The 27,331-nt window shown below is 44.5% G+C and overlaps 1 protein-coding gene across 1 annotated transcript; it reads right to left on the bottom strand.

Annotated features, from left to right (window-relative positions):
• Positions 1 to 10,622: 10,622 nt before the first annotated feature.
• Positions 10,623 to 11,042, bottom strand: LOC109206426. Its single transcript, XM_019369246.1, has one exon. It carries the CDS (start codon positions 11,040 to 11,042, stop codon positions 10,623 to 10,625), a length of 420 nt encoding a protein of 139 aa, XP_019224791.1.
• Positions 11,043 to 27,331: the final 16,289 nt, after the last annotated feature.

Below are 27,331 nucleotides of genomic sequence, written 5' to 3'. Positions count from 1 at the left end.
TCCATAGACTAGAGAAAACGGGGTGGCCCTGGTGCTTGATTTCGAAGTCGTACGATATGCCCATAGGACTTCGGGCAAGATCTCCTGATAAGGCGTTGATAGTATCTTTTTGATCTTGTGATCTTCGAAAAACTTGCTCACCTTGCTTCCGATGAATTGTCTTCCGTTGTCGCAAACAATCTCGGCCGGTATCCCGAATTAACATATTATGTGGTCCCAGATGAAGTCAATGACTTCTTTCTCTCGAAACTTTTCGAATGCTAGAGCCTCAGCCCACTTGGAAAAAATAATCGGTCATGAATAGTATGAATTGATCTTTACCGGGTTCCCATGGTAAGGGACCGACGATGTGCATTCCCCATTTCATAAATGGCCACGAGGACAGGACCGAGTGGAGTATTTCTCCTGGTTGAAGGATCATTCGGGCGTGTCTTTGGCGCTCGTCGCATTTCCGTACGAATTCCTTCGCATCCTTCTCCATTTCGGTCCAGTAGTAGCCGACCCTGATTAGTTTTTGAACCAAGGATTCTGCCCCCGAATGGTTCCTGCAAGTGCCTTCGTGAACTTCTCTCATGGCGTATTCGGTCTCTCCCGATCCCAAGCATTTGGCCAGTGGGCCAAAGAAAGTCCTTCAGAACAATGCCCCTTCGACCAAGCTAAATCTAGCAGCTTTGGTGCACAGGGCTCTTGTTTCTTTGGGATCCGAAGGCAACTTTCCTGTCTTCAAGTAGTCTATGTATTTGTTTCTCTAATCCCAAGTTAAACTTGTGGAGTTTACTTCGGCGTGGCCTTCTTCTATCACCAAATTCATTAGTTGCACCATTGCTCCCGATCCGAACTCATCTGAATCGACCGACAATCCCAAGTTAGCCAATGCATCGGCCTTGCTGTTTTGATCTCGGGGTACATGTTGCAGGGTCCATTCCCTGAATTGGTGTAAGGTTACCTGTAATTTGTCCAAGTACCTTTGCATCTGTTCTTTTTTTACTTCGAACGTTCCGTTGACTTGATTTACCACGAGGAGGGAGTCGCACTTGGCTTCGATCACTTCGGCTCCAAGGCTTTTAGCCAACTCTAGACCTGCAATCATGGCCTTATACTCGGCCTCATTGTTAGTTAATTTTACAGTTCTAATAGACTACCTAATTATATTTCCCGTAGGTGGATATCGAGCCTAGATCCCTTCACGTTGGAGGCATTGTCCGTGAAGAGGGTCCAGATTCCCAAAGTAGTCCCCGAGGTTAGCAGTAGTTCCCTTTCGACTTTAGGTATTAAGGCCGATGTAAAGTCATCCACGAAATCTGCCAGAATCTAAGTTTTATGGCGGTTCGGGGTCGATATTCGATATCGTACCCGCTAATTTCCACGGCTCATTTGGCCAACCGGCCCGAGAGCTCGGGCTTGTGTATGATATTCCTTAGCGGGTAAGAGGTCATGAAACATATGGGGTAGCATTGAAAATACGGCTTTAGCTTCCTGGAAGCGCTTAGCAAAGCGAGCGCCAATTTCTCCAGGTGAGGATATCTTGATTCTGCCTCGCCTAGAGTTCTACTAACATAGTAAATAGGAAATTGTGTACCTTCTTCCTCCCAGACTAAGACACCACTTACCGCTACCTCGGAAACCGCCAAGTAGAGGTACGACTGTTCGTCTGCCCTCGGAGTGTGTAGCGGGGGGGGGGGGGGGGGGAGGACTCGATAGGTACTGTTTGAGTTCTTCCAAAGCTTGTTGGCATTCTGGGGTCCAGGAAAAGTTATTCTTCTTCTTTAATAGTGAGAATAATCCATGGCTCTTGTCCGAGGACCTCGAGATGAATCGGCCTAAGACGGCTATAAGCCCGGTCAGTCTTGGAACGGCCTTGACGTTATCCACCACTGTGATGTTCTCTATGGTGTTTATTTTGTTGGGGTTGATCTCGATCCCCCGATTGGATACCATGAACCCAAGGAATTTGCTCAATCCAACCCCGAATGCGCACTTCTCCAGGTTTAGCTTCATGTTATATTTTTTAATATGTTGAAGGTTTATGTCTCACATGGTCCTCTGCTCGAAGGGACTTGACCAACATATCTTCAATATAAACTTCCATTGATTTCCCTGTTTGTTCTTCGAACATTTGGTTTACTAGGCGTTGGTAGTTGGCACCAGCGTTCTTTAATCCAAACGGCATCACATTATAGTAGAAGGTGCTGAATTTAGTGATAAAAGAAGTCTTTTCTTGATCGTCCGGGTCTATCCGAATTTTGGTTGTACCCGGAGTAGGCGTCGAGAAAGCTGAGTATCTCGTGCCCGGCCGTTGCATCGATCATTCGATCGATGTTAGGCAAATGGAAAGAATCTTTAGGGCATGCTTTGTTTAGGTCTTTGTAATCTAAACACATTCTTAGCTTATTCCCTTTTTAGGCACTACCACTACGTTACCTAACCAGTCCGGGTATTTAACTTCCCGGATGGATCCTATTTTAAGAAGTTTGGATACCTCATCCTTGATGAATGCATGTTTGACCTCGGACTGTGGCCTCCTCTTCTGCTTAATCGTATGGAACTTCGGGACCAAACTCAGCTTGTTAGTGGTTACCTCCGGTGGGATCCCTGTCATGTCAAGATGGAACCAAGCAAAACAGTCTACATTAGCTTTAAGAAAATTAATGAGTTTTTTTCTGAGCCCAGGGGTTAACCCTGTGCCCAGGTATACCTTTCGGTCCGGTAGGTGTTCGATTAATATGCATGCTCCAACTCTTCAACTATTGATTTGGTGGCGTCGGTGGCATCAGGAGCTCTGAATTATCTTGGGACACCGTAATTGTCCTCCTCGTCTCTCGTTCCTCCGGTTTGGTTGAGGCCGACATCACTGATTGCTATTTAATTTCTTCCTTTTTGGTCGGTCCCGCGTTCCTTGATGCCGAAATCGCGAGTATCGGGATCACCTCTTCAATAGCAAACATCTCCTTTGCGGCCGACTATTCTCCTTAGAGCGTCTTGACTCCCCCCGGTGTGGGGAATTTCAATGCCTGGTGTAAGGTCGAGGATACCGTTCTCGTGTTATGAACCCACGGCCCTCCAAATAGGGTGTTATACCTCATGTCCCCCTCGATCACATAGAATTTTGTTTCTTGGATCGTCTCGGCGATGTTTATTGGCAAGGTTATCTCCTCTTTAGTGGTTTCACATGCCATGTTAAACCCGTTCAACACTCGGATTGCCGGCACGATTTGGTCATGTAATCCCAATTGCTCTACGACCCTCGATCTAATGATGCTGGCTTAGCTACCTGGATCATCAACACACATTTGAGATTTATTTATAAGTACGGATATTACCAGTGCATCATTGTGAGGCTACACAATGCCCTCGATATCCTCGTCGTTGAACGAAATGGCTCCCTCCGGGACATAATTTCGGGAGCATTTTTCCCTTGTGATAGATAATTTAGTGCGATTTATCGTTGGTCCTTGGGGGACATCGACTCCTCCGATGATCATGTTGATTACGTGCTGAGGCTCTTCTTGTTTGACCTGTTTGTTGGCGTCCCTATTCCTGAAGTGGTTTTTGGCTCGATCACTCAGGAATTCTCGGAGGTTCCTGTTGTTGAATAACCGGGCAACTTCTTCTCTCAACTGTCAGCAATCCTAGGTCCTGTGACAATGAGTGCCGTGATATTTACACATCAAGTTAGGATCCCTTTGGATAGGGTCGGACTGTAAAGGTTGGGGTCACTTGGTCTCTTTTATGCGCCCGATGGCTGACACGATGCTGGGAGATCCATGTTGAAGTTATACTCCGATAATCTCGGTGCTTCCCTACTCCCGAGCGGCCTGTCGAAACCTATTTTGGTCTTCAGACCCTGGCCACTGGACCCTCGTTCTCCTCCCTTCTCGTTCCTTATGGGGTGACGCGTGGACCCGTTTCCCCTTCGGTCCGTGCTATGTAGTTTGTACCAATCCCGTAACGGTCTCAGCTCATGATCAACGGCTCTTTAAGACTTATCATCGGCCCTTATGGGGTAAACAGACCCAGAAGGAGCTCAGAGTTGGTCGTCCTTGACTCTGATCTTTGACTGATACCTGTTGTGGACGTTGACCCAGGTCACCTTTGGGTATTCTATCAAACTTTGTTTTAACTGTTGAGAGGCCATGGAACTTCGAGGGTTAAGTCCCTGAGTGAATGCTTGAACAGCCCAATCATTTGCAACTGGAAGCAGGTCCATCTATTCCATCTGGAACCATGACACGAACTCCCTGAGCATCTCGTTATCCCTCTGTTTGACCTTGAAAAGGTCTGATTTTTGGGTCTCGACTTTGATGGCATCGGCATGGGCTTTAATCAAAGCATATGTAAGCATAGCAGACGAGTTAATGGAATTTGGGGGCAAGTTGTGATACCATATCATCACTCCCTTGGACAAAGTCTCCCCAAAATTCTTTAGTAACACCGACTCGATATCGTCATCCTCCAAGTCGTTCCCCTTGATTGCGCACCTATAGGAGGTCACGTGCTCGATTGGATCCGTGGTCCCATAGTATTTGGGGATATCAGGCATACAAAACCTCTTTGGGATCGGCTTCAGTGCCACGCTCGGAGGAATAGGCTTCTAGATAAATTTCTTGGAATCCAGCCCCTTCAGTATTGGGGGTGCTCCCGAGATTTGGTTGACCTTAGAATTGTATGTTTCTAGATTCTTATCATTAGCCTCAATTTTCTTCTCACCTGATTCCACCCGCTTCATTAACGCTTCAAGCATTTTCATTACCTTGGGATTGACCCCGGGCTCGGCTTCACTTGGTCTCTCGGTGATTTATTCGTTTCTTCGGGTGCTTTCTCGGGATTGTTCGAACTCGAACCTATTGGGGGCGTGGCTTTGATTCTGCAGTGTGCTATTGCCACCTGTTGAGCCTGCAACATTTCGAAAATTAGCCGTAGGCTTACCCCGTCACCTTTGCCTTGGGGCGCTTCCGGAGCAGTTGGTTGGGGTCCCCCGCGAACACTATTTTGGGGATTAGTTGGCGAATTGACGTTGATGGCCACCTGTGAGTTAGCATCGATCGGATTGGCAACTAGGACACCGATGGGATCAGTAGGAGGCATCTCATTGCTGAGCACCAAATTATTATTTTTGCCATGATGGCCAAACTTAGCGTCAACGTTCAAGTGAGCAGACATAAAGTTCGACATTTTTGGGTTGACCTGAAATTAAGACTTCAAAGAACAAGCGTAAAATAGGGTGTGTCATCGAGATTCGTATTAAATCACCACTATTATCCTTAGACCCATGGTGGGCACCAAAATTTTTACCCCTAAATCGGATAACAATTAAATCTGGATGCGGTTTTAAGGATATGTGGTTTGATTTAACACAAATAGTCAAGAATTTTAGAGGCGAGATCCGCACCGTGATATCCGGTTAGGGGTGAATATCACGACCCTCTATCCATCGTGTGTTATAATTTTCCGTGTCTCTCAAGGGCTTAGAACTTGTTCTAGGCCCGGGGAGCATCGCTTTATCCTGCCCGATGATGAGCACATCGTTCATTTTTCATGGACCTCGATACGAGGGGTTTCTATCCTCGATCATAATCTCGTGCATCCGTCCCCATCTTCCGTTTTCTCATCGGGGAATTGGGGTAGACATTACCCCGATTTTACTTGTACACAATTTCGGCTCTTCGTTTGTCTTCTTTAACCGTTTCTTACTTTTACCCTCGGTTCTTCGTATTGCTCGAGCTGGGATCTCTCCGAGTTTGACCATGCTCGATTCCCAACGTATCATCTGTCCGCTCCTGGTTCCGATCTGCAGGCACCCTTGGCTTTACTCGAGCTAGTAACAAGCAACATTGTTCCTTGCTTCTCAATGGGAAATCGGGGGTTACTTTATCCACGATTTTACCCGTACACAGATAGCCCCCTCACTTCTCGGAGAGTAAATTATAGGAGCGATGAGAAATGACTAATTGACCCCAGTTCCTTCCCTCATACATCATAATCAATTTGAAAAATCGAAACGTTCAATCGCTCACGTTACCGTGATTTTGGACACGCGTCAGCCGCCGGTTGATCATCCTCGGCAGTTACCGAATGTGAAACGTCATGCATTCATTATTTCTTCTCTATAAAAGTCATGGTTTCCTATTTTCACTTTTTTACTTTCTGATTTCGAACTTCCTTGAGTTTCCCTCGAATTTTTTACCTATTGGTCAACCCTCCAAATCTTCATAACCTATTCTTTACATCCTCATATCTTCATATTTCATCTTCAAACCTTCATAGAAAATCTTCAAACCCTAATACTAAACCTTCAAACCTTCATACCAAACCTTTATAACTTCATATCCTCAGATAGAAATGGCTAAGACTTCGAAATCAGTACCCCAAAATATTGCACCGGCGACTTCTTCCTCAGCCACTGGTACCGAGGCAGCACTTCTGGTAGTCACCCCGGGGCCTCCCCTTAAAGATTTCATCCCTAGAGGCTGCTCCATAGATAATGACTTCAAGGTCGAGAAAGCCTCTACACAAGGAGATCGAGGTGAAGAAGCGTGGAGGTACATTTGCTCCATCACCGAGGAGACGCTTGGAGTAGTTCGAGATGACTGCAAGTGGGAAGGCAAAGACATAATCATTCCTCGTCCCGAAGAGGACATCACGACTCATGTGGAAGGATATTTAAGTGTTTACACGTATCTTTCACGTTCGGTTCGGTTGACACGGTGATCCTCAAATTCTGGAAGAGGTATGAAATCTGCCTCGGGCAGATTCATCTGTCTTTTTGGCGATCGTGACCCTACTTCATCACTTTGTGAACAACTCGAAGGAGCCTCGATTCATAATTGACCACCTGGTCCGAGTCTACAGCCCCTGGATCTTCTGAGAGGGGTTAATCAAGCTCGCCCATCGAGCAAAGAAAGCTGCCTTCTCCTGCATAGACGAGGGCAGGGAACGAGGCTGGCAGGGTAGGTTTGTTCGGATAAAGACTGAGGAACTCATTCCATCCGAGTTCATTCCTTCCGAGTTCATGGCGTTCCTTGAGAAGTGGAACTCAAATTGTAAGTTTACTTCCTCTTAATTTGTTAAAGTAATTTTTGTGTCTACTCTTCTTCTCATTATTTGTTTCATTTGACATGCAACTGTCATCCGAGTCCCCAATACGGTCCCGCATTTTAGGGAGTGGGTCGAGGTCATACTCAAGCAACTCACCTATCCCAAACGTGAGTGGCGCAAGCTTTCTAAAGGCAAGTGAGAGGCTCGTTCTCATGGTGAGTCCCCGCCCCTTTTTGGTTGAATTTTTTTCTTGGCCAATCCTTATTGTGTCATTGTAGGACTAAGTCTTTTCTTTCCACTGGTTTTCCTAAGACCACTAAACTTCAAGAAATCACCGAGGTAGTGGCCTCGACCCCGTCTGCAAAGCCCTCTGCTTCATTACAACCTACTGCTGAAGCTGCTGCGAAGAATGAGGAGAAAACAAAGAAGAAGAAAAGGTCTCCTAACTCCTCGGATGCTCCTTTCGAGGCAAAGAAAAAGAAATGTATCGTGCTCAGGGTCAGAAAGAGCACCAAAAGGGCTTCGGGTGCTCGGGTCCTGGATTTCGAGGCTCTTCATCAGCGTAAGAACTTTCCCGAGGATGATGATGACTTGGAGTTCGTCACTCACATGCCGTTTGATGCAGACCTGGAGTTGGTGGCCCCGGAGGGGGACGCTTGAAAGGCTGAGTCTTCCTCGGCTCGGGGGCTTGGAGAAGAACAAATGGCTACTGCTTCGCAAGAAGCTCCTCCGGTCCCGAGGGGCTGCCTCGGAAAACACCAATGTCATCCACGTTCAGGAGTCACTGCCTCATACAGAGGCCATTTTAGAAGAGGCTCGAGTCGCCACATAAAAACTGACCGAAGCATCCCGGCCCGTGAATGAGGCCCTTAACTCAGTTTTTGAGGACGTGGATGTCGGCATGCTGGAGGATTACTCCGACTTTGGCCACCTGGAGATCCCGAAAAGGTTCGTGCAACCAAGGTCAGGTGGGTCGAGTTCGAGCTCAAAGCTCAAGAAGCAGTTTACCGTCCTGAGTGTGGACCCTGAGCGAAAGAAGACAGTCATGTTCATAGTACCGGTGAATACTAGCATGCTATTCGGGCCAGTCGGAGTGGACAACTATATCCGTTTCTTAGTAACCAAAGAGGACCAAGTGAAGATGAACGAGGTAGACGAGCCAAGCCTCTTCAACAAGGCTCGACAGGCGCTAAATAGGGTATACCTTCCTCTCTTTTCATCTTACACAGTTCTCTTTGCCTTCACTGTATTTTAACAATTTTTCTTTCTTTATATTTCAGGACTCGATGCTTCACCATTAAAGCTTTCACCGGTCTAGGATGGAGGTGAGTCACCTCAAATTTGAGCTCAAGGAGCAGGTCCGACAAACAGAGATGTATAACGCTCTCTGTGAGTAGAAGGATGAAGTCCTTAGGGACATGGTCGACCGCTCTACCCTCCAAGCTGAGCTCGAGAAAACCCAAAAAGAGACTTTGAAAGCGAAATAGGACCATGCCCTTCTAGTTTAAAAGGTAAGAGTGCTCAAGATCAATAACGAGAGGTTAAATGCAAATTCTAATGCCGCAACCTTGCAGGTCCAGGAGAAAATAACCTTGATCGACCAGCTTAGGTACAAATGGACGAGGTCAAGGATTCAGTTGATGAGTTTAGGGGAAAAATGGATCTCCTAGCATCGGAGTGGGATGCCTCCAAAGAGGACCTGTCCTCAACCAAAGTGCAGTTACGAGTGCCGGGAGAAAAGGCCGACAAATGGTCTCGGCTGAATGAGGAGCTCCGGGCGCAACTTTCCTTGGTCGTTGTAGAGTGTGACGCTCTCGGCTGAAAATATACTGCTTTGAAGTCCAAATTGGAGGTGGCTTCAAATGAGGTTTCGGAAGCCCAGGACATGTTGTCCCAGTACAAGAATGACGTCGAGGTAGCCGAAGCCCGTATTAACAAAGGATGAATATGTGAAGTGGATATTTCGGAGAGAGACTCTTGAAGAGATCCAAGCTTGAGGGGTCAACTTAGCGGCCGAGATTGAAAAGGCCAAGATGCTTGAAGTCGAGGCCAAGAAGAGGTACTAGCCCGAGAGTTCGGATTGCGAGCCGGGCTCCGATGAAGACTAGGCAGGAAATGCCTTAGCTTATTTTTGCCTTTTTTGTTTTTTGTATTGTACATTTTGTGCTTTGGGGACGTTTCCTCGTGCCTTTGTAAATACCTTTCGGTAAATGCATATATATAAAATTACCCTTCGGCTACATTTTGTGTCCTTTAATTTTCTGCATTTACTTATGTTTGGGACTTAGGATATGTAACCTGTGTCTCAAACTTAATACAACATCGATGCCTTAGCATAAAATTTATTTAAATTGTTAAACTTCCAAAGGCCGAATGGGGCTTGGATCAAATAACGACTCGAATGATTTATCCGGGAAAAATTAATCTTTGTGAAGGTAGCTCTTTTCATGGCCGTAATTCGAGATCGATCGACTTGATCAGATTGGACATAATCTTTTATGGATTTAAAATGTGTAAGGACCTTACTTTTTATATGCACGAACTCAGACGTCTCCGAGTCGTTTATATATTGTGATCGAAGCTCTAAAGGCTTTGTATCTTAAGTTGGCTGTGGCCTTTTGTGTTTAGGACTTGCCTCGTAGACTAGGTGCCCTCGGGATTTGATGGCCCGATTTTCCCGATCTTATTGTCGCTCAACAGTCCGCGGTTCGGGTTGACCCATCGGCTTAGGAGTTTTTAGATGGTAGGGCACGGTCTCGTGGATTTTACTACCTTTGGGGTTTTATTCCCCCTGTTAATGGTGGCCCGCGGGCCTAGAATATTTTGAACCCTCTACTCATTCTAAGTGACGTAACGATAACATTGCTTGTGCAAATGTGAATCGATGAAACATAGAAGGCGAATTTTTTTTATTACTTTAAATGTAGTGCAAGTAATCGAAGTTACAAAAGCTATCTGCTGTCCCCCGTCTTAGACCGGTCTTGAAAATTAGGGTAGCACGCTTACAGTTGCCTCGTTAAAAACTTTTCCGTAAAACCCACTTCGGGAAAAAATCGATCGAAGAGAAAAAAAGTGCAATATATTCTTTCAGACCTAATCCTAGGACTTGACTTCGATTGAGTACCTGCATGGGTTAGTTCAAAGCGTAATAAGCCTTCAAGAAATTTATGTATTCATACCTTAGCAGTAGTACCGCTTTAAGTGTGCAACAATCCAGTTGCTTGGAAGTTGTACACCATTTTTGGACTCAAGTTGGTACGAGCCTTTCTCGGTTATACCGATGACTCTGTACGGTCCCTCCCAGTTTGGACCTAATTTCCCGTCATTCGGGTTTTTAGTATGCAGTGTGACCTTCCTCAATACCAAGTACCCAACTTAGAAGTGTTGAAGGTATGCCCTGCGGTTGTAGTATCTTCCTTCGTTGTTAACCGGACTAGGGCGACTTCTCGTCTTTCGTCTACTAAATTTGGACTTGTGGCCATGGTCTCGTCATGTGATGTCTCCGTAGCATATCAGAACCTTAAGCTTGGTTCTCCCACTTCTACCAGAATCAAAGCCTCTGCGTCGTGACTAGAGAGAGTGATGTTTCACCAATGCTCGACCTCGAAGTTGTTCGATATGCCCATAGGACCTCTGGCAGAGTTTCTTTCCACTTTCATTTTGAGTCGGTCATCCTTTTCTTCAGGTTCTGCAAGATAGTTTTGGTTTTTTGACTCCGCTTGATTGTTTGCACTCGGGCGATAAGGGGTCGATAAAATCTTTTTGATTTTGTGATCTTCGAAGAACTTATTAATCTTGCTGCGGATGAATTGTCTCCTGTTGTCACACGTAATTTTTGTTGGTATACTGAACATGCATATTATATGATCCCAGATGATGTTGATAACCTCCTTTTCTCTAACTTTCTCAAACACCTGTGCTTCAACCCACTTGGAGAAGTAATCGGTCATGAGCAAGATGTACTGAGCTTTTCTGGGTGCCCATAGTAAAGGGCCTATGATGCCCATCCCCCACTTCATGAATGGCCAAGGGGAAAGGACCGGGTGAAGCAGCTCCCTGATTCGTAGATCATCGGGCCATGCGTTTGAAATTTGTGGGCATATGCAAGCAACTCACCTATCCCGAGCGTGAGTGGCGCAACCTTTCCAATGGCAAGTGGGAGGCTCGTTCTCTTGGTGAGTCCCCTCACCTTTTTGGTTAATTTTTTTTCTTGGCCATTTCTTATTGTGTCATTGTTATGACTGTCTTTTCTTTCCACTGGTTTGCCTAAGACCACTAAACTTCGGGAAATCATCGAGGCCATGGCCTCGACCCCGTCTGCAAAGCCCTCCGCTTCACTACAGCCTACTACCGAAGCTGCTGTGAAGAATAAGGAGAAAATGAAGAAGAACAAAAGGTCCCCTGACTCCTCGGACGCTTCTGCCGAGGCTAAGAAAAAGAAAGGTATCGTGCTTAGGGTCAGAAAGAGCACCAAAAGGGCTTCGGGTGCTCGGGTCCCGGATTTAGAGGCTCTTCATCGGCTTAAGGACTTTCCCGAGGATGACGATGACTTAGAGTTCATCGCTCACGTGCCGATTGATGCCGACCTAGTGTTGGTGGCCTCAGAGGGGGACACTCGAAAGGTTGAGTCTTCCTCGGCTCGGGGGATAGGAGAAGAACAAATGGCTACTGCTCATATAGAGTCCATTTCAGAAGAGGCTCGAGCCGTCATAGAAAAATCAACCGAAGCATCCCGGGCTGTGGATAAGGCCCTCAACTCATTTTTCAAGGGCGTGGATGTCGGCATGCTAGAGGATTACTCTGGCTTTGGCCACCTGGAGATCTAGAAAAGGGTCGTGAAACCAGGGTCAGATGGGCCGAGTTCGAGCCCAAAGCTCGAGAAGTAGTTTGCCGCCCTGAGTTTGGACCCTGAACAGAAGAAGATGGTCATGTTCATAGTACCGGTGAATACTAGCATGCTATCCGGGTGTGATAATCCCCTAGTACTCGGGGCTGACTTTTGAGGGCTCGAGTGTTATTGATCTAATACGCGCAATCCTCAGTACCCGGTCTTAGACCGGTCTTCAACACTAGGGTAGCACGCTTACTGTTGCCTCGTTAAAAACCTTGCCATAAAACCCACTTTGGAAAAAAAATCGATTGCAGAGAAAAATAGTTCATGACATGCTTTCAGACCTAATCCTAGGACTTGACTTCGATTGAGTACCTGCATGGGTTAGTTCAAAGCGTAATAAGCCTTCAAGAAATTTATGTGTTCACACCTTAGCAGTAGTACCTCTTAAAGTGTGCCACATTCCAGTTGTTTGGCAGTTGTACACCATTTTCGGACTCAAGCTGGGACGAGGCTTTTCCAGGTTATACCAGTGACTCTCTGCGGTCCCTCCCAGTTCGGACCTAGTTTCCTGTCATTCCGGTTCTTGGTATGCAGTGTGACTTTCCTCAATATCAAGTCCCCGACTTAGAAGTTTCAATGGTTTGCCCTTCGGTTGTAGTATCTTCCTATTCGTTGCTAACTGGACTAGGGCGGCTTCTCGCCTTTAGTCTACTTAATTTAGACTTGTAGCCATGGACTCGTCATTTGATGTCTCCGTAGCAATGGCCTCGTCATTTAATGTCTCCGTAGCATATCGAAACCTTAAGCTTGGTTCTCCCACTTCTACCGATCTACGTCGTAGACTAGAGAGAACGGTGTTTCACAGGTACTCGACCTCGAAGTTGTTCGATAGGCCCATAGGACCTCGGGCAGAATTTCTTTCCACTTTTGTTTTGAGTCGGTCAACCTTTTCTTCAGGTTCTGTTATGTCGCCCAAACTCACCCCACAAATATAGGTAGTGAGGCGGTCGAAGCAATAATAAAAACCCAATGCAAGTTGGGGTCGAATCCACAGGGAGTTAGAATTGGAATCAGGTATATACTTAGTGTAATTGTATGATGTGCCTCAAATTACACTTCCACATTCTTTTTTGTTGTTTCTACTTCTACTTTTAACTATTGATTACAATTATAAAACTACAAGACAATATTTTTGGTTTTTGGTTGTTTTTCAAATGATAAAAGATCTAGGGTCGTGACTTCCACCTAGGTGGTTACCTAATGGGTTGTAAACTCTAGGGCAAGTTTGATTGTCGGGGTTGTAATATAGCAATCACACGCAATTACCTACTCTATACCTCTCGGTAGTTTGAGTTATTTTGCCCAATTTGGCTTTCTCAAGTCCAAATGGGTATTGCACAAAACAAGTGATATATGCTTAAGTCGGGTCTTACTATCTCTAGATTTGACCCTTTAATTGGGGCTATCAATTTCTTGAGTTTACCCCAATTTCTTGTTAGCCAAGTTTTCCTAGACGTAGTTTCTCTTTCTCAAGAAGAGACTAAGTCAATTAGGCACGAATCAATGTTTGCAACCATTAATTCTTGAATTCAAGCATGAAAAAGGCTAAATATCACTAACCCAATCACAAAGAAGCGCTAAATCAAACACCCATTAAATACCCACACTAGGGTTGGGCCACAACCATAGCTAGAAATTTAGCTACTCATGAAAAATGAAGAAATTCAAGAAGAAATTAAGATAGAATGCATAATAGTTGATTAGGGAAAGAAAATCTAATGTTAGAAGCTAATCTAGTACAATATTACAAAAAAAAAAAAGAAAGAAAACGGCTCAGGTGCTCTCCCCAAAACAAAACTTAACCTAAAAAAGGCAAAAAGTTCTATTTATACTAAGCTAAAAATATCTGACGAAAAGGCCCCTGCCGAGGTTGTGCGGCCGCACAATAATGTGTGCGGTCCGCACAAATAGACTTGGCTTGACAGGTTCCATCTCTGCGGTCGCACAATTCTTGGTTTCGGCCGCACTCCTTCTTCTTGTGCGTACCGCACAATTGTGAGTGCGGCCGCACTCTTGCTTCTACGTCCGCACAATATTAGTGCGGTCCACACTCCTTGACTTTGGTTTTGAACCCAGCTCTCTGATTCTTCTCTTCTGTGAGCCGCATAATTGTGAGTGCGGCCGCACTTGTCATCTTGCGGCCGCACAATTATGGTGCGGTCCTCATATCTTCAGCTATCCCAAACCAACTCTCTGAATCTCCTCTTTTGCGGCAGCACAATATTTGTGCGGTCCTCATAATCTGAAGAAAAATTGACATGGCTCTTTCTTTGTTTTGCGGCCGCACACATTATCTTGTGGTCCGCACTATGGGCCTTTTTGCCTTATTTTGGTCCTTGTCCACTTTTGACTCCTTTATGAGGTTATTTTGATTTCTTTGGATCATATTGCAACACTCCTGCAAGCAAGCACATTTCATTATTTTTCGGGAATACCTTTAAGCATTTTTGAGCTAAAACGCAAGTGAAAGAGAGCAAATAAGTGGTCAAAAACCCTACTTATCAACTCCCCCAAACTTAAGCTTTTGCTTGTCCTCATGCAATTGAGGCAATTCCCACCTCCACTAGAAAAAGGGATATTTCAGCTGGTCTAAGGTGAATCAATCACATATTAATTCGGACCATCAATTACCCACAACACGTATGAATTGTCAACAATGCAATGATTTGACTTTTTGAGTACAATAGTTCTAATGTGACACTAGAGCATCAAGAGTTGACTTTATTCATCAATGTAGCTCGCTCTTTCATGTAGGTCATTGTGGATCCCAAACTCCTCCTCATCTACCCTCCATTAGCATATCTCACTTTAGAATGTAACACTCGAATCAAGGATCGTGAGAAGTTAGCTCATCTCTCTCAAAAGAATGTCACAATTCCGGCTCTAAGTACCATAAGCTTGCCCCTCATGTAAATCACCACTAATGTAAGCTCACTCACCTTGAAATCATGTAGGGCTTTTTCGGGATGTAATGAAGGCTTTTTGGATCAAGGTAGGACTTGATGGAATAGGATGGGTTCATCTTTCCTTAAGCACTCCATTTTCTCTTTTTGGCTCATACTTTGTCGACTCTTTGAGTCAATTTCTTTTTCCTCGGGGGAACTAGAGAGACGTAACATCACTCTTTCTTGGTCATGACATTCATTTTTCTCCTTTTCTATTTAATCCATGCCTTTCATCATTGTTTTCTTTGAATCCCTTCAACTTTCTACCTTATTCACTTTCTTTTTGGCATTTTTCTTTTTATTTTTTCTTTCTCTTCTTTGCCTTCCCTTTTCTTCATTTCTTTCTCTTCTGTGTCTTTCCTTTTCTTCATTTCTTTCTCTTCTTTGTACCTTTTATCACTTTCAAACTCCTCGTCTCTCCCCCAAACTTATGTTTTTGCCAATTGTTTCTCAAGAATGCTAAGGAAATATTGGGTGCCAAGAGAGGATCATTACAAAACGGATAAAGGCTTGTAACATGGTTACCGAAAGAAAAAGGGCTTAGGCTCAAATGGGTTGACTAGGGATATCACATTGGTAGGCTATTGAGGATTTCAAACTTCAAATCGGATCAAGGAGAGTCTACATTCATTTCTCAAGCCAAGCTACACTTAGAACTTTGCCTAGAAAAACATTCAGGGCAAGTTCTAGACTATAAGCACGGGTACTTGGACTTGCAAATCAATACCTCACCTCTCACGTTGTTGGATTGCCAAAGAGAACGGAGTCGAGGGCCCACAACAAACCTAGTTAAGATTGAGAATCATAAATTGCTCGATTGAACCACTCGATGACTTCTTAAGTCAACACAAGAGTCAAAAGGTCACAACTAGAGCTATTTTCTGCCAACAACTTTGTTTTTAACCATAAGACCGTAGATAAATGTGTTGGTACCAAGTGAAGCATGCTTGAGACCCTTTTTATTCATTACCACTATATTTTCCTAAACATAAAAGAAAACGGACTCAACCCCTTAAGAAGGTTGTCACACCATCCATCGTTGGGAAGAGCCACCCGGTTCACACGAAATCCACCTTTGGAAAGAACCGTGGCACTAAGAAAACTAAAGGCTTATTGTTCACTTAAACGAAAAAGAAGCTAACAAATCAAAAAGAAGCTACTAAAGCAACTAAGAAGCTATACTACTAAGAAAAACAAACTAAATAATCTATGAAGTAAACTACAGAAAGTAGGAAAAATGAATATACAAACCAGACAGAAATGAATATATGCATAAGTGGAATGAATATATACATCGAATGAGAGGTAAGAATATATACATAACCAAAGAGAGAATAAAGATAAAAGAAAAAGAGTATAAGATTTATTACAGGCCAAATGTCAATGTCAATCAATCAAAATAGACCACCCCCGAATGAAAATAAGCATTGTCCCCAATGCTTAACAAAAATAAGAACATGGAAAGGGTAGAGAGTTAAGAGAACTCCTTATGTGGTCTTAGTCTGCTTGGGATCCGCAGCACCCTCGGTCTCCTCTAGCTATATCTCATCATCACCTGGCTTAGGGACAACAGGGTTGCCGAGCATCTAGATCATCTTCTCAGCGATCTGGGCAATCGCAACCGGCTCCTCAGACTAGCCGGCTGCTGCCTCTGGTGCCTCGGGTACTACTTGTTCTGCCTGTGCTGCTGGGGCTGCTGACTCCATGAGCAGGTCCAATGGTAGATCTCTAGTAGATGTAATCTTAGCAATCTTCTTTCTCAAATTCTCCACTGACTTCTTTGATGCTTGAGACTTCCGCATCTTCTTGACCTATTTGCCCAAATCCTCAATGGCTTTCCTGCGTGCCACCACTATAGCCATGATAGTCTTCTGGTTGTCTAGAATCTTCTTCAATGTTGCCTCCACTGACGGAGGTACCTGTGGCTCTACTGGGGTTGTTGACTGTGCTGCAACAACACTGGATATGTCAGACAGCTTTGAAGTAGCTATCTGCATCCAGTTGTTGAGACTCGCCAATGTTTGGGAGACTCACAGCGCAGTCTGTGGATAAGTGGATAAAGCTGGAACTGATAATGGCACTGTAATGGAGCTGGTGGTCTAGAAAATGAAGGTGGCATGGCTGCTGTCCCGGTGGAAGGACCGGCTGCTGTGGAAGGCTCGGCAGCTAAATCAGTAGCTACTACTGTTGGCTCCTCAGACTGGCCAGCGGAGGTAGTTGCCTTACCCTTGTAATTCGGGTTGTCACTACCCTATAGGTGCTACCATGAGAAAGGATTCTTAGCCTTAACTTTTGTATCATATTGCCTCGACTCCACCTTTTGATCTTTGAAGTATTCTGTGAGAAAGTTCGGGTACTGGTAGGATCTCTCATCTTTCTGGATAGCTAAAGTGATGTCGGTGGCCATGATAGCACCCACATTAATCAGGTACTCAGCCGTAATTGATGCCACCAAGACTGCAGGGGGAATTGGGAGGTTGTTCTCATTAAGGCACGGATCAATGTGGCTGCACACGAATGTCTGCCACCCTTTTGCTTCAAAGTTTAAGGTGGCCCGGACTATGGGAACCCCTGCTGTAAGCCACAAAGGTGTTGATCCTCGAATAGCCAAAATCTCAGCTAGCCACGGGCGAGCTGCATCACCCATAACCAGCTTCTCCAAGTATTGGACTACCTCTACTTCTTCAAATCCCACATAAAAGTTCAAAGCACAGGTGTCGAATCGGATTTTCAGATTTCACACTTTTGTCACCTTGGTACCCTTCTTAATGTGAGCCATATTGGCGTAAAATTCCTTAACCAAGTGCTCATTTGCATCGAGGACGCTTTGGGTGAACCATTTCCATCCTTTTCTCTCCTGGAACTATCTGAGGACATTTGGGTTGTGCTTGTCTAAGTCCTTCTTCAAGAATTGTCGCTCAAGAGTGAGCGATCTCTGGGGCCACCACGCTCTAAATCTATTGAAGGCAGTCAAGCTGACAAACCTGTTTTCCCACATTTCCATTCTCCTCGACCTTTCTAAACCCCCCCACTGCAGTATCACCCCCTCTACCATCGTCCAGACATCGTCATCATCATCTACATTGATTGGTGCAGCCGGGGCATGTGAGGAAGAGGGCTCAGAATCTTGGCTACCCTCTTCCGAACCTTCAAAAGAACTGACAGCACAAGATGACTCATCTACCAAGTGGAATCTACCCGGGATTTGTTGTGATTGGGCTTCCAGCTGTGCTTACACGGAGTCACCCTCAGAAGCTTCCCCAGATGGGAGATACTCACTGGTCTCAGAAGGTTTGGGAACTCTGTTGGCTGTTGCTTTCTTGCTTATGGCTCTTTGGATGGCAAGTGGCAGGTTACTCTTGCCTCAACCTCGTCCTCGGGAGGGTTCTGCCCTCCCTTTTGATGTATCACCTCTGCCCCTTGATCTAACCATTTTCTGCAACACATAAGCAATAAGAATCAGTTAGACTTGAAACTCCTAATGTATACAGAATCATGCTTGAAAATTGCAGTAAAGCAATCTCAGAAGAGGCATTACGGACCACACAAAAGTGAGTACCACCGCAGACTGCCAAGTGCGGACCGCACAAAAATGAGTGCGGCCGCACAACCAAAAGTGCGGACTGCACAATATTGAGTGCAGTCGCATAGCCCTAGGTTAGAATACTGGGGTCTCTTATCCTTCATCAGTGCGGACCGCACAATTTCACTGCGGACCGCATATTTTTGAGCGCGGTCTACACAATTCAATCACACAGATGCCCTAACTTAGAGACCGCGGACCACACAAAAATGTGTGCGGCCGCACAATTTGAATATAATCGGCACTAGTTTACGATTCATACATGTTTTTCAAGAATTAGACATGGCCTTAACAATTAAGCATGATTAGCTACTTACCCAGGCCCCAATTAACATTTAAGATACTACCCACATGATTCTAAGCAAACATGATTAACAATTGACATTTTTTGGCATGAACATAACCCTAGACAAAAGAACAATATTAAGAAAGATAAAAAAAATCTAAAGATGAAAGGAGCATACCAGTAATGAAGGATGCAAGTGAGAATCTACACAGATGAAATGCTTGAAGTTTGAGAACTAATGGGATATGCACTGTGCTTGCTTAGGGCTTGAGAGTTTAGAGAGTGTAAAGTGTGAAAAGTTATGAGAATACCTATTTATAGGTTGACCCGTCGGGCCCAGACTTACCTGCGTGCGACTGCATAATTCTGAGTGCGGTCCGCACTCCTTACCTGTTCCTGTGAAGAAGTTCTGCGGTCCGCACAAAAGTGAGTGCTGCCGCAGAATATGTACGTGACCGCATAATTTTGTGTGCGGCCGCAGAATATGTGCGGACCGCATAATTTTGTGTGCGGCCGCAAATTGTTAAGGAACATTGACCGGCCAAACTTCAGAGAGCATGCATTTTTGATCTTCTAGTTGTGCGACCGCACACAGAATTGTGCGGCCGCAGAGTGATTGTGCGGTCCGCATAATTCTGGTGTCTGCACTTTTGTGACACTTAGCCAATTTTTCTTGCACAGTCCTTGCAATGCACACCCATTCCTGCATACAATTCAAAACTATTTGCTCAAAATAAATCCTATCTAATCTAAAGAAGAAAAACAAGATAAAGAAAAAGACACATGGGTTGCCTCCCAAGAAGCGCCTGATTTAACGTCGCGGCACGGCGCAGATTACCAATCACTTGAAATGTGAACCGCCACAATGTGGCCATCATCAATCTTTCCAAGATAATTTTTAAACCGGTGCCCATTGACTCTAAACACCTCATCATTCTTATTTTTGAAATCTATATCACCAAAGGGGGTTACATTCACCACTTCAAAGGGGCCACTCCATTTTGACTTCAACTTGCCCGGAAACATCCGTAACCGGAAATTGAAAAATAGCACAAGATCACCTTCTTTAAACACCTTGTTGTGGATGTACTTGTCATGGAGGTACTTCATCTTCTCCTTGTAGAGGGACGAAGTTGTGTAGGCATGATACCGGAATTCATCAAGCTCATTCAATTGGGCCACCCTTAAGTTTGCGGCAACATCCCATTCAAGGTTCAACTTTTTCAAAGCCCACATGGCCTTATGCTCAAGTTCTACCGGAAGATGACACGCTTTACCAAACACCAATCAATATGGAGACATCCCAATCGGTGTCTTGTAGGCCATCCTATAAGCCCAAAGAACATCATCAATTTTTCTTGACCAATCCATTCGGTTGGCATTTACAGTCTTTGACAGAATACTCTTGATCTCCCGATTGGAGACTTCAACTTGTCTGCCTGCTTGAGGAAGGTAGGGGGTCGAGACTTTGTGAGTGACACCATACTTGGTGAGTAAGGTATCGAAATCCCAGTTGCAAAAGTGCGAACCCCCATCACTAATAATGGCCCTTGGGGTACCAAACCTTGTGAAGATGTTCTTTTTCAAGAATGCCACCACACTTTGAGCTTCGTTGTTGGGTAAAGCCACGGCTTCAACCCATTTTGACACATAGTCCACAGCTACCAAAATGTAATTGTTCCTACAAGAGCTCACGAACGGTCCCATGAAATCAATACCCCAAACATCAAAGATATCAATTTCTAAGATGGTGGTGAGGGGCATCTCATTCTTCTTAGAAATCCCACTGGCCCTTTGGCATTCATCACAACATTTGACAAGCTCACTAGCGTTCTTGTAGAGAGTAGGCCAATAGAATCACAACTCAACACTTTTGTTGTCGTTCTCTCTCCACCATGGTGACCACCATACAGTGAAGGGTGGCAAGCCTCAAGAATTTCTATTTGTTCTTCCTCCGACACACATCGTCGGATCACACCATCGGTACATATCCGGAAAAGATACGGCTCATCCCAATAATAGTTAAGGAAATCCCGTTTGAGCTTCTTTCTTTGGTTTGAAGAGAACTCATTCGGTACAATGCCGCTCACAAGATAATTGGCTAAATCGGCAAACCACGGCATCCCGGTCATTGAAATGGCTAACAATTGCTCGTCGGGGAAGGAATCGTTGATTTCAAGGCCGTCATGTGGCCTCCCCTCCTCCTATAATCGGGACAAGTGGTCCGCCACTTGATTTTCACTACCCTTGTGGTCTTGAATCTCTAGATCAAACTCTTGCAATAGAAGCACCCACCGCATCAATCTACCTTAGAATCTTTCTTGCTCATCAAATATCAAAGTGCCACATGGTCGGTGTGAACAATCACCTTTGTACCCATCAAATACGGACGGAACTTCTCCCTGGCGAAAACAATTGCAAGTAGCTCCTTTTCGGTCACTGCGTAGTTGAATTGGGCATCATTCATGGTCTTGATAGCATAGTAGACCGGATGGAAGATTTTGTTGATTCTTTGCACCAACACCGCTCCAACCGCCACATCATTAGCGTCACACATGAGCTCAAAAGGCAAGCTCCAATCCGGTACGGTGATAATAGGAGTAGTAGTCAACTTGAACTTTAACAATTCGAATGCCTTCATACAATATTCATTGAAATGGAACTTGGCATCCTTCTCCAAAAGCTTGCACAATGGGTTTACCACCTTGGAAAAGTCCTTGATGAATCAGTGATAGAAACCCGCATGACCCAAAAAGCTCCTTAATCCCTTCACGGATGTAGGGGGAGGGAGTTTGGAGATCACCTTAATTTTGGCCTTGCCGACCTCAATACCATGCTTTAAAATTTTTTGGCCGAGGACAATGCCTTCCTCAATCATGAAGTGACACTTCTCCTAGTTCAACACCAAATTTGTCTCCTCACATCTAGCCAATACCCTATCCATATTGCTTAAGAAATCTTCAAATGAATTCCCAACATCAGAAAAATCATCCATAAAGACCTCAAGAATATCCTCCACCATGTCGGTGAAAATAGCCATCATACACCGTTGAAAAGTCGCCGATGCATTACACAACCCAAATGGCATCCGCGAGAATGCAAAAGTACCATAGGGACAAGTGAAAGTGGTCTTCTCTTGGTCCTTAGGAGCAATAAGGATTTGATTGTAGCCAGAGTATCCATCAAGAAAGCAATAAAAAGCACGTCCGGCCAACCTATCAAGCATTTGATCAAGAAATGGAAGCGGGAAATGATCTTTTCGAGTGACTTTGTTGAGCTTCCTATAGTCCATGCACACTCTCCACCGAGTGACGGTTCTTGTGGGGATCAATTCATTCTTGTCATTTGTTACCAAAGTCATGCCCCCTTTCTTTGGGACACATTGCATCGGAGAGGTCCACGAGCTATCGGAAATGGGGTAAACCAACCCGGCACCCAACCACTTGATTATCTCCTTCTCCACTACCTCTTGCATTGCTTCATTTAGCCTCCTTTGATGTTCAATGGAGGGTTTGGCTCCCTCCTCCAAAATAATCTTGTGCATGCAAAGGCGGGGCTTATGCCCCGGATATCAGCCAAAGTCCACCCGATTGCTCTTTTCCTCCTTTGTAGCACCTCCAATGTGGACTCTACCTGCATGTTAGTTAAGCAAGAAGAAAGGATAATCGGTAAAGTGGAAGAAGGGCCAAGGAATTCATGCCTGAGATGTGGAGGCATTGGCTTTAACTCCAAAGTGGGAGGCTCCTCGATTGAGGGCTTTGTTGGAGGAGTCTTCTGGTTTTCAAGATCCAAAGATAGCTTGCGGGGCTCATAAGTGTACGACCCCATGCCTTGCAATGCATTCACACACTCCACATAGCCTTCTTTCTCCTCAACATCATCAAGATTGAGCAAAATGGCTTCCAAATTATCCTCAACATTCATTGTGGCACTAGCATCATCAATAATCACATCCTTCACCAAATCCACGAATGAAAAAACTTCATTACTATTCAGTTGCTTCATAGATATGCACACATAGAAGACCACCTTTTCGTCACCCACCCGGAAAGTGAGCTCACCGTCTTTCACGTCAATAAGAGCATCCCCTGTAGCAAGGAAAGGTCTACCCAAAATGATAGGCACCTCATAGTCCACTTCACAATCAAGAATCACAAAGTCCACCGGGAGGATGAACTTGTCAACTCGAACCAACACATCATCAATAATACCCAAATGCCTCTTCATTGTTCGATCCACCATTTTCAACCTCATGGATGTGGGTCTTGGTAGCCCAATCCCCAAAGTTTTGAACATCAAATAGGAATCAAGTTGATACTCGCCCCAAGATCATATACTGCTTTGGCAAAACCGGCACTCCCAATAGTGCAAGGGATTGTGAAAGCGCCCGGATCTTCCAACTTAGGAGCCATTGAGCGCACAATAGCACTCACTTGATGTTTCAGCTTAATTGTTTCACAATTCATCGATCTCTTCTTGGTTACCAAGTCCTTCATGAATTTTGCATATCCCGGCATTTGTTACAATGCCTCAACCAACGGCACATTAATCGACAAACTCTTCATCATATCAATAAACTTTTTGAAGTGGTTCTCAGTGTTTTGCTTTGCAAGACTTTGAGGGTATGGAGGAGGAGGCCTTGGCATTGGTGCCCTAGCCTTTGGCACTACCGAATCCGGTATGTCAATCACATGTTCCCTAGACGGGTTCACTTCTTCTTGCGTCTCCTCCACACTTTCATCAATATCAATTCTCACTTCTGCATTAGCTTGAACCACATTGCTTGGAATTTCATCTTCTTCAACCACAACATCTTCATCCACAATTCTTCTTTGATTTGAGGTGGTTGCATCTCCATCTTTTCCACTTCTAGTAGTCATGGCCATAGCATGTCCCATATTATTTCCACCCTTCGGGTTCACCACCGTATCACTAGGCAGTGCCCCCTTAGGATGAGTGTTCAAAGCTTGCGAGATTTGGCCTAATTGAACCTCCAAATTGCGAATAGAAGTGTTGTGAGAGGCTAGTTGAGCATCGGAGTTGGAATTCTTCTCCATCATCCGTTTAAACATATTTTCAATTCTACCTTTCTCATTGTTAGAAGAGCTCGGACCTTGAGAAGGATTGGGAGGTGGATTGCTCGATTGTTGGAACATCAGGAGTCATTAAAAATCCGACCCCCGGTTGTTGTTGTTGGTGTTCCACCCTCCTAGGTTATTACCTCCCCGATTGCTTTGATTGTTGCCACCCTAATTGCCTTGATGATTACCTCCCCAATTGCCTTGGCTACCTTTATTCCAATTGCTTTGATTATTGTTACCACCACTCCTGTTGCCTTGGTGTCCTTGGTTGTTCCAATTTCCTTGTGACCGCCATTGTTGTTGATTTTGTCCTTGAGCATTGTTTATTTTAGCCTTGATAATTATTAACATATTGAACTTCTTCTTCTTTCTCATTGAACAAATCACCTTGATCACAACCACTATCATCTTGCATGAATTGTTCCGGACGGCTTTGCATTTGTTGACCTTGTTGTCGTCTCTTGTTCATCATCATATTTACACCTTCCATTGCATTCACTTGTTTCGGCTCTTGAACTTGCTGAAGCTGAGCTTTGGCCAATTGGTTCATTGTGGTTGTCAACTCGGCAATAGCTTGCCCATGATCATGTAGCTCCTTGTGTAGGTGAATAATATTAGGGTAACCTTGCAGAACATTGGCTCTACTTTGTCATGCCGATGAGGTATTCGCCATCTCATCAAGAATTTCACAAGCTTCGGCATAAGGCATGTTCATGAAGTTCCCACCGGCGAGTTGATTTACCACGCATTGATTTGTTGTGTTGATCCCCTTGTAGAAGGTTTGTTGGATCATGGCCTTGGTCATATCATTATTCGGGCACTCTTTAACCATGGTACGATATCTTTCCCAAATCTCGTGCAATGGCTCATTGGGTTCTTGCTTGAATGCAAGAATCTCATCCCGAAGCATCGCCCTATGTCTCGAAGAGAAGAATTTGGCAATGAATTTCTCTGCCAACTCATCCCAAGTGTGGACGGAATGATTGGGCAATCTCTCTAACTAGTCCAATGCCTTTACCCGTAGAAAAAAGGAAAATAACCTCAACCGCAGCGCATCCTCGGAGACATTTGTTTGCTTGCTCCCCCAGCAAGTATCGGCGAACCCCTTGAGATGCTTGTAGGCATTTTGACTCGGAGCCTCGGTGAAGAATCCACATTGCTCAGGTAGTGTAAGCATCACATTGGTGATTTGGAATTTGCCCGCCCTAATGCAGGGCGGGACTATAGCACTTGCATAACCCTCGTTCAGTAATTGTTGGTGTGCTGGTGCTCTTTATGGAGGTGGGGGAGGAACGGGAACATTATCATGAGGCGGTCGGCCTCGCCTATTTTCTTGAAGTTCGGGAAGAACCTCATCTCCTTGGTCATCATCCACTTCCTCCCCCAATGGCACATTCCCAATGGGCTCGTTGTTGAGAGCCATTTTCGTACCTAAAATTAATTCAAAAACAAAGTTAGTGACTCGGAAGGAAAAAAAAGACAAATCACACAAAAACCTAGATATATAGCTAAACCCGTTTAACTCCCCGACAACGGCGCTAAAATTGATGTTGCCCAAACTCACGCCACAAATATAGGTAGTGAGGCGGTCGAAGCAATAATAATAATCCAACGCGACTCGGGGTCGAATCCACAGGGAGTTAGAATTGGGATTAGGTATATACTTAGTGCAATTGTATGATGTGCCTCAAATTACACTTCCACATTCTTGTTTGTTGTTTCTACTTATACTTTGAACTATTGATTGCAATTATAAAACTAGAAGACAATATTTTTGGTTTTTGGTTGTTTTTCAAATGATAAAAGATCTAGGGTCGTGACCTCCACCTAGGTGGTTACCTAACGGGTTGTAAACTCTAGGGAAAGTTTGATTAGTCGGAGTTGTAATATAGCAATCACACGCAATTACCCACTCTATACCTCTCGGTAGTTTGAGTTATTTTGCCCAATTTGGATTTCTCAAGTCCAAATGGGTATTGCACAAAACAAGTGATATATGCTCAAGTCGGGTCTTACTCTCTCAAGATTTGACCCTTTAATTGGGGCTATCGATTTCTTGAGTTCACCTCAATTTCCTGTTAGCCAAGTTTTCCTAGACTTAATCTCTCTTTCTCAAGAAGAGACTAAGTCAATTAGGCACGAATCAATGTTTGCAACCATTAATTCTTGAATTTAAGCGCGAACAAGGCTAAATATCACTAACCCAATCACAAACAAGCCCTAAATCAACGACCATTAAATACCCACACTAGGGTTGGGCCACAACCCTAGCTAGAAATTTAGCTACTCATGAAAAATAACGAAATTAAAGAAGAAATTAAGATAGAATGCATAATAATCGATTAGGGAAAGGAAATCTATTTTTTAGAAACTAATCTAGTACAATATTACTCAAAATAATAAAGAAAACGGTTCAGGTGCTCTCCCTAAAACAAAACTTAACCTAAAAATGACAAAAAGTTCTATTTATACTAAGCTGAAAATATCTGACGAAAATGCCCATGCGGAGGTTGTGCGGCCGCATAATAATGTGTGTTGTCCGTACAAATAGACTTGGCTTGACAGGTTCCATCTCTGCGGCCGCACAATTCTGGGTTGCGGCCGCACTTCTTCTTCTTGTGCGGACCTCACAATTGTGAGTGCGGCCGTACTTTTGCTTCTGCTGTCACACAATATTACTGCGGTCCGCACTCCTTGACTTTGGACTTGAACCCAACTCTCTGATTCTTCTCTTCTGCAGACCGCATAATTGTGAGTGCGGCCACATTTGTCATCCTGCGGCTGCACAATTATGGTGCCGTCCTCATATCTTTAGCTTGCCCAAAACCAACTATCTGAATCTCCTCTTCTGCAGTCGCACAATACTTGTGCGGTCCACATAATTTGAAGAAAATTTGACATGGCTCTTTCCTTTGCGGCTGCACACATTATTGTGCGGTCCGCACTGTGGGCCTTTTTGCCTTGTTTTGGTCCTTGTCCACTTTTAACTCCTTTATGAGTTGATTTTATTTATTTGGCTCATATGCAACACTCCTGCAAGCAAGTACATTTCATTATTTTTCGGGAATACCTTTAAGCATTTTTGAGCTAAAACACAAGTGAAAGAGAGCAAATAAGTGGTCAAAAACCCTACTTATCATTCTGCAAGATAGTTTTGTTTTTTGACTCCGCTTGACCGTTCGCACTCGGGCGATAAGGGGTCGATAAAATCTTTTTGGTTTTGTGATCTTCAAAGAACTTATTGACCTTGCTACGGATGAATTGTCTCCCATTGTCACACGTAATTTCGGTTGGTATCCCAAACCGGCATATTATATGATCCCAGATGAAGTCGATAACCTCCTTTTCTATAACTTTCTCAAATGCCTGTGCTTCAACTCACTTGGAGAAGTAATGTCATAGCAAGATGTACTGAGCTTTTTCGGGTGCCCATGGTAAAGGGCCTACGATGTCCATCCCCCACTTCATGAATGGCCAAGGGAAAATAACCGGGTGAAGCAGCTGCCC

This window comes from Nicotiana attenuata, unplaced genomic scaffold, assembly GCF_001879085.1.
Source record: "Nicotiana attenuata strain UT unplaced genomic scaffold, NIATTr2, whole genome shotgun sequence".
In the NCBI taxonomy this organism is placed as follows: domain Eukaryota; kingdom Viridiplantae; phylum Streptophyta; class Magnoliopsida; order Solanales; family Solanaceae; genus Nicotiana; species Nicotiana attenuata.
This window is presented reverse-complemented; position numbering and strand designations above follow the sequence as displayed.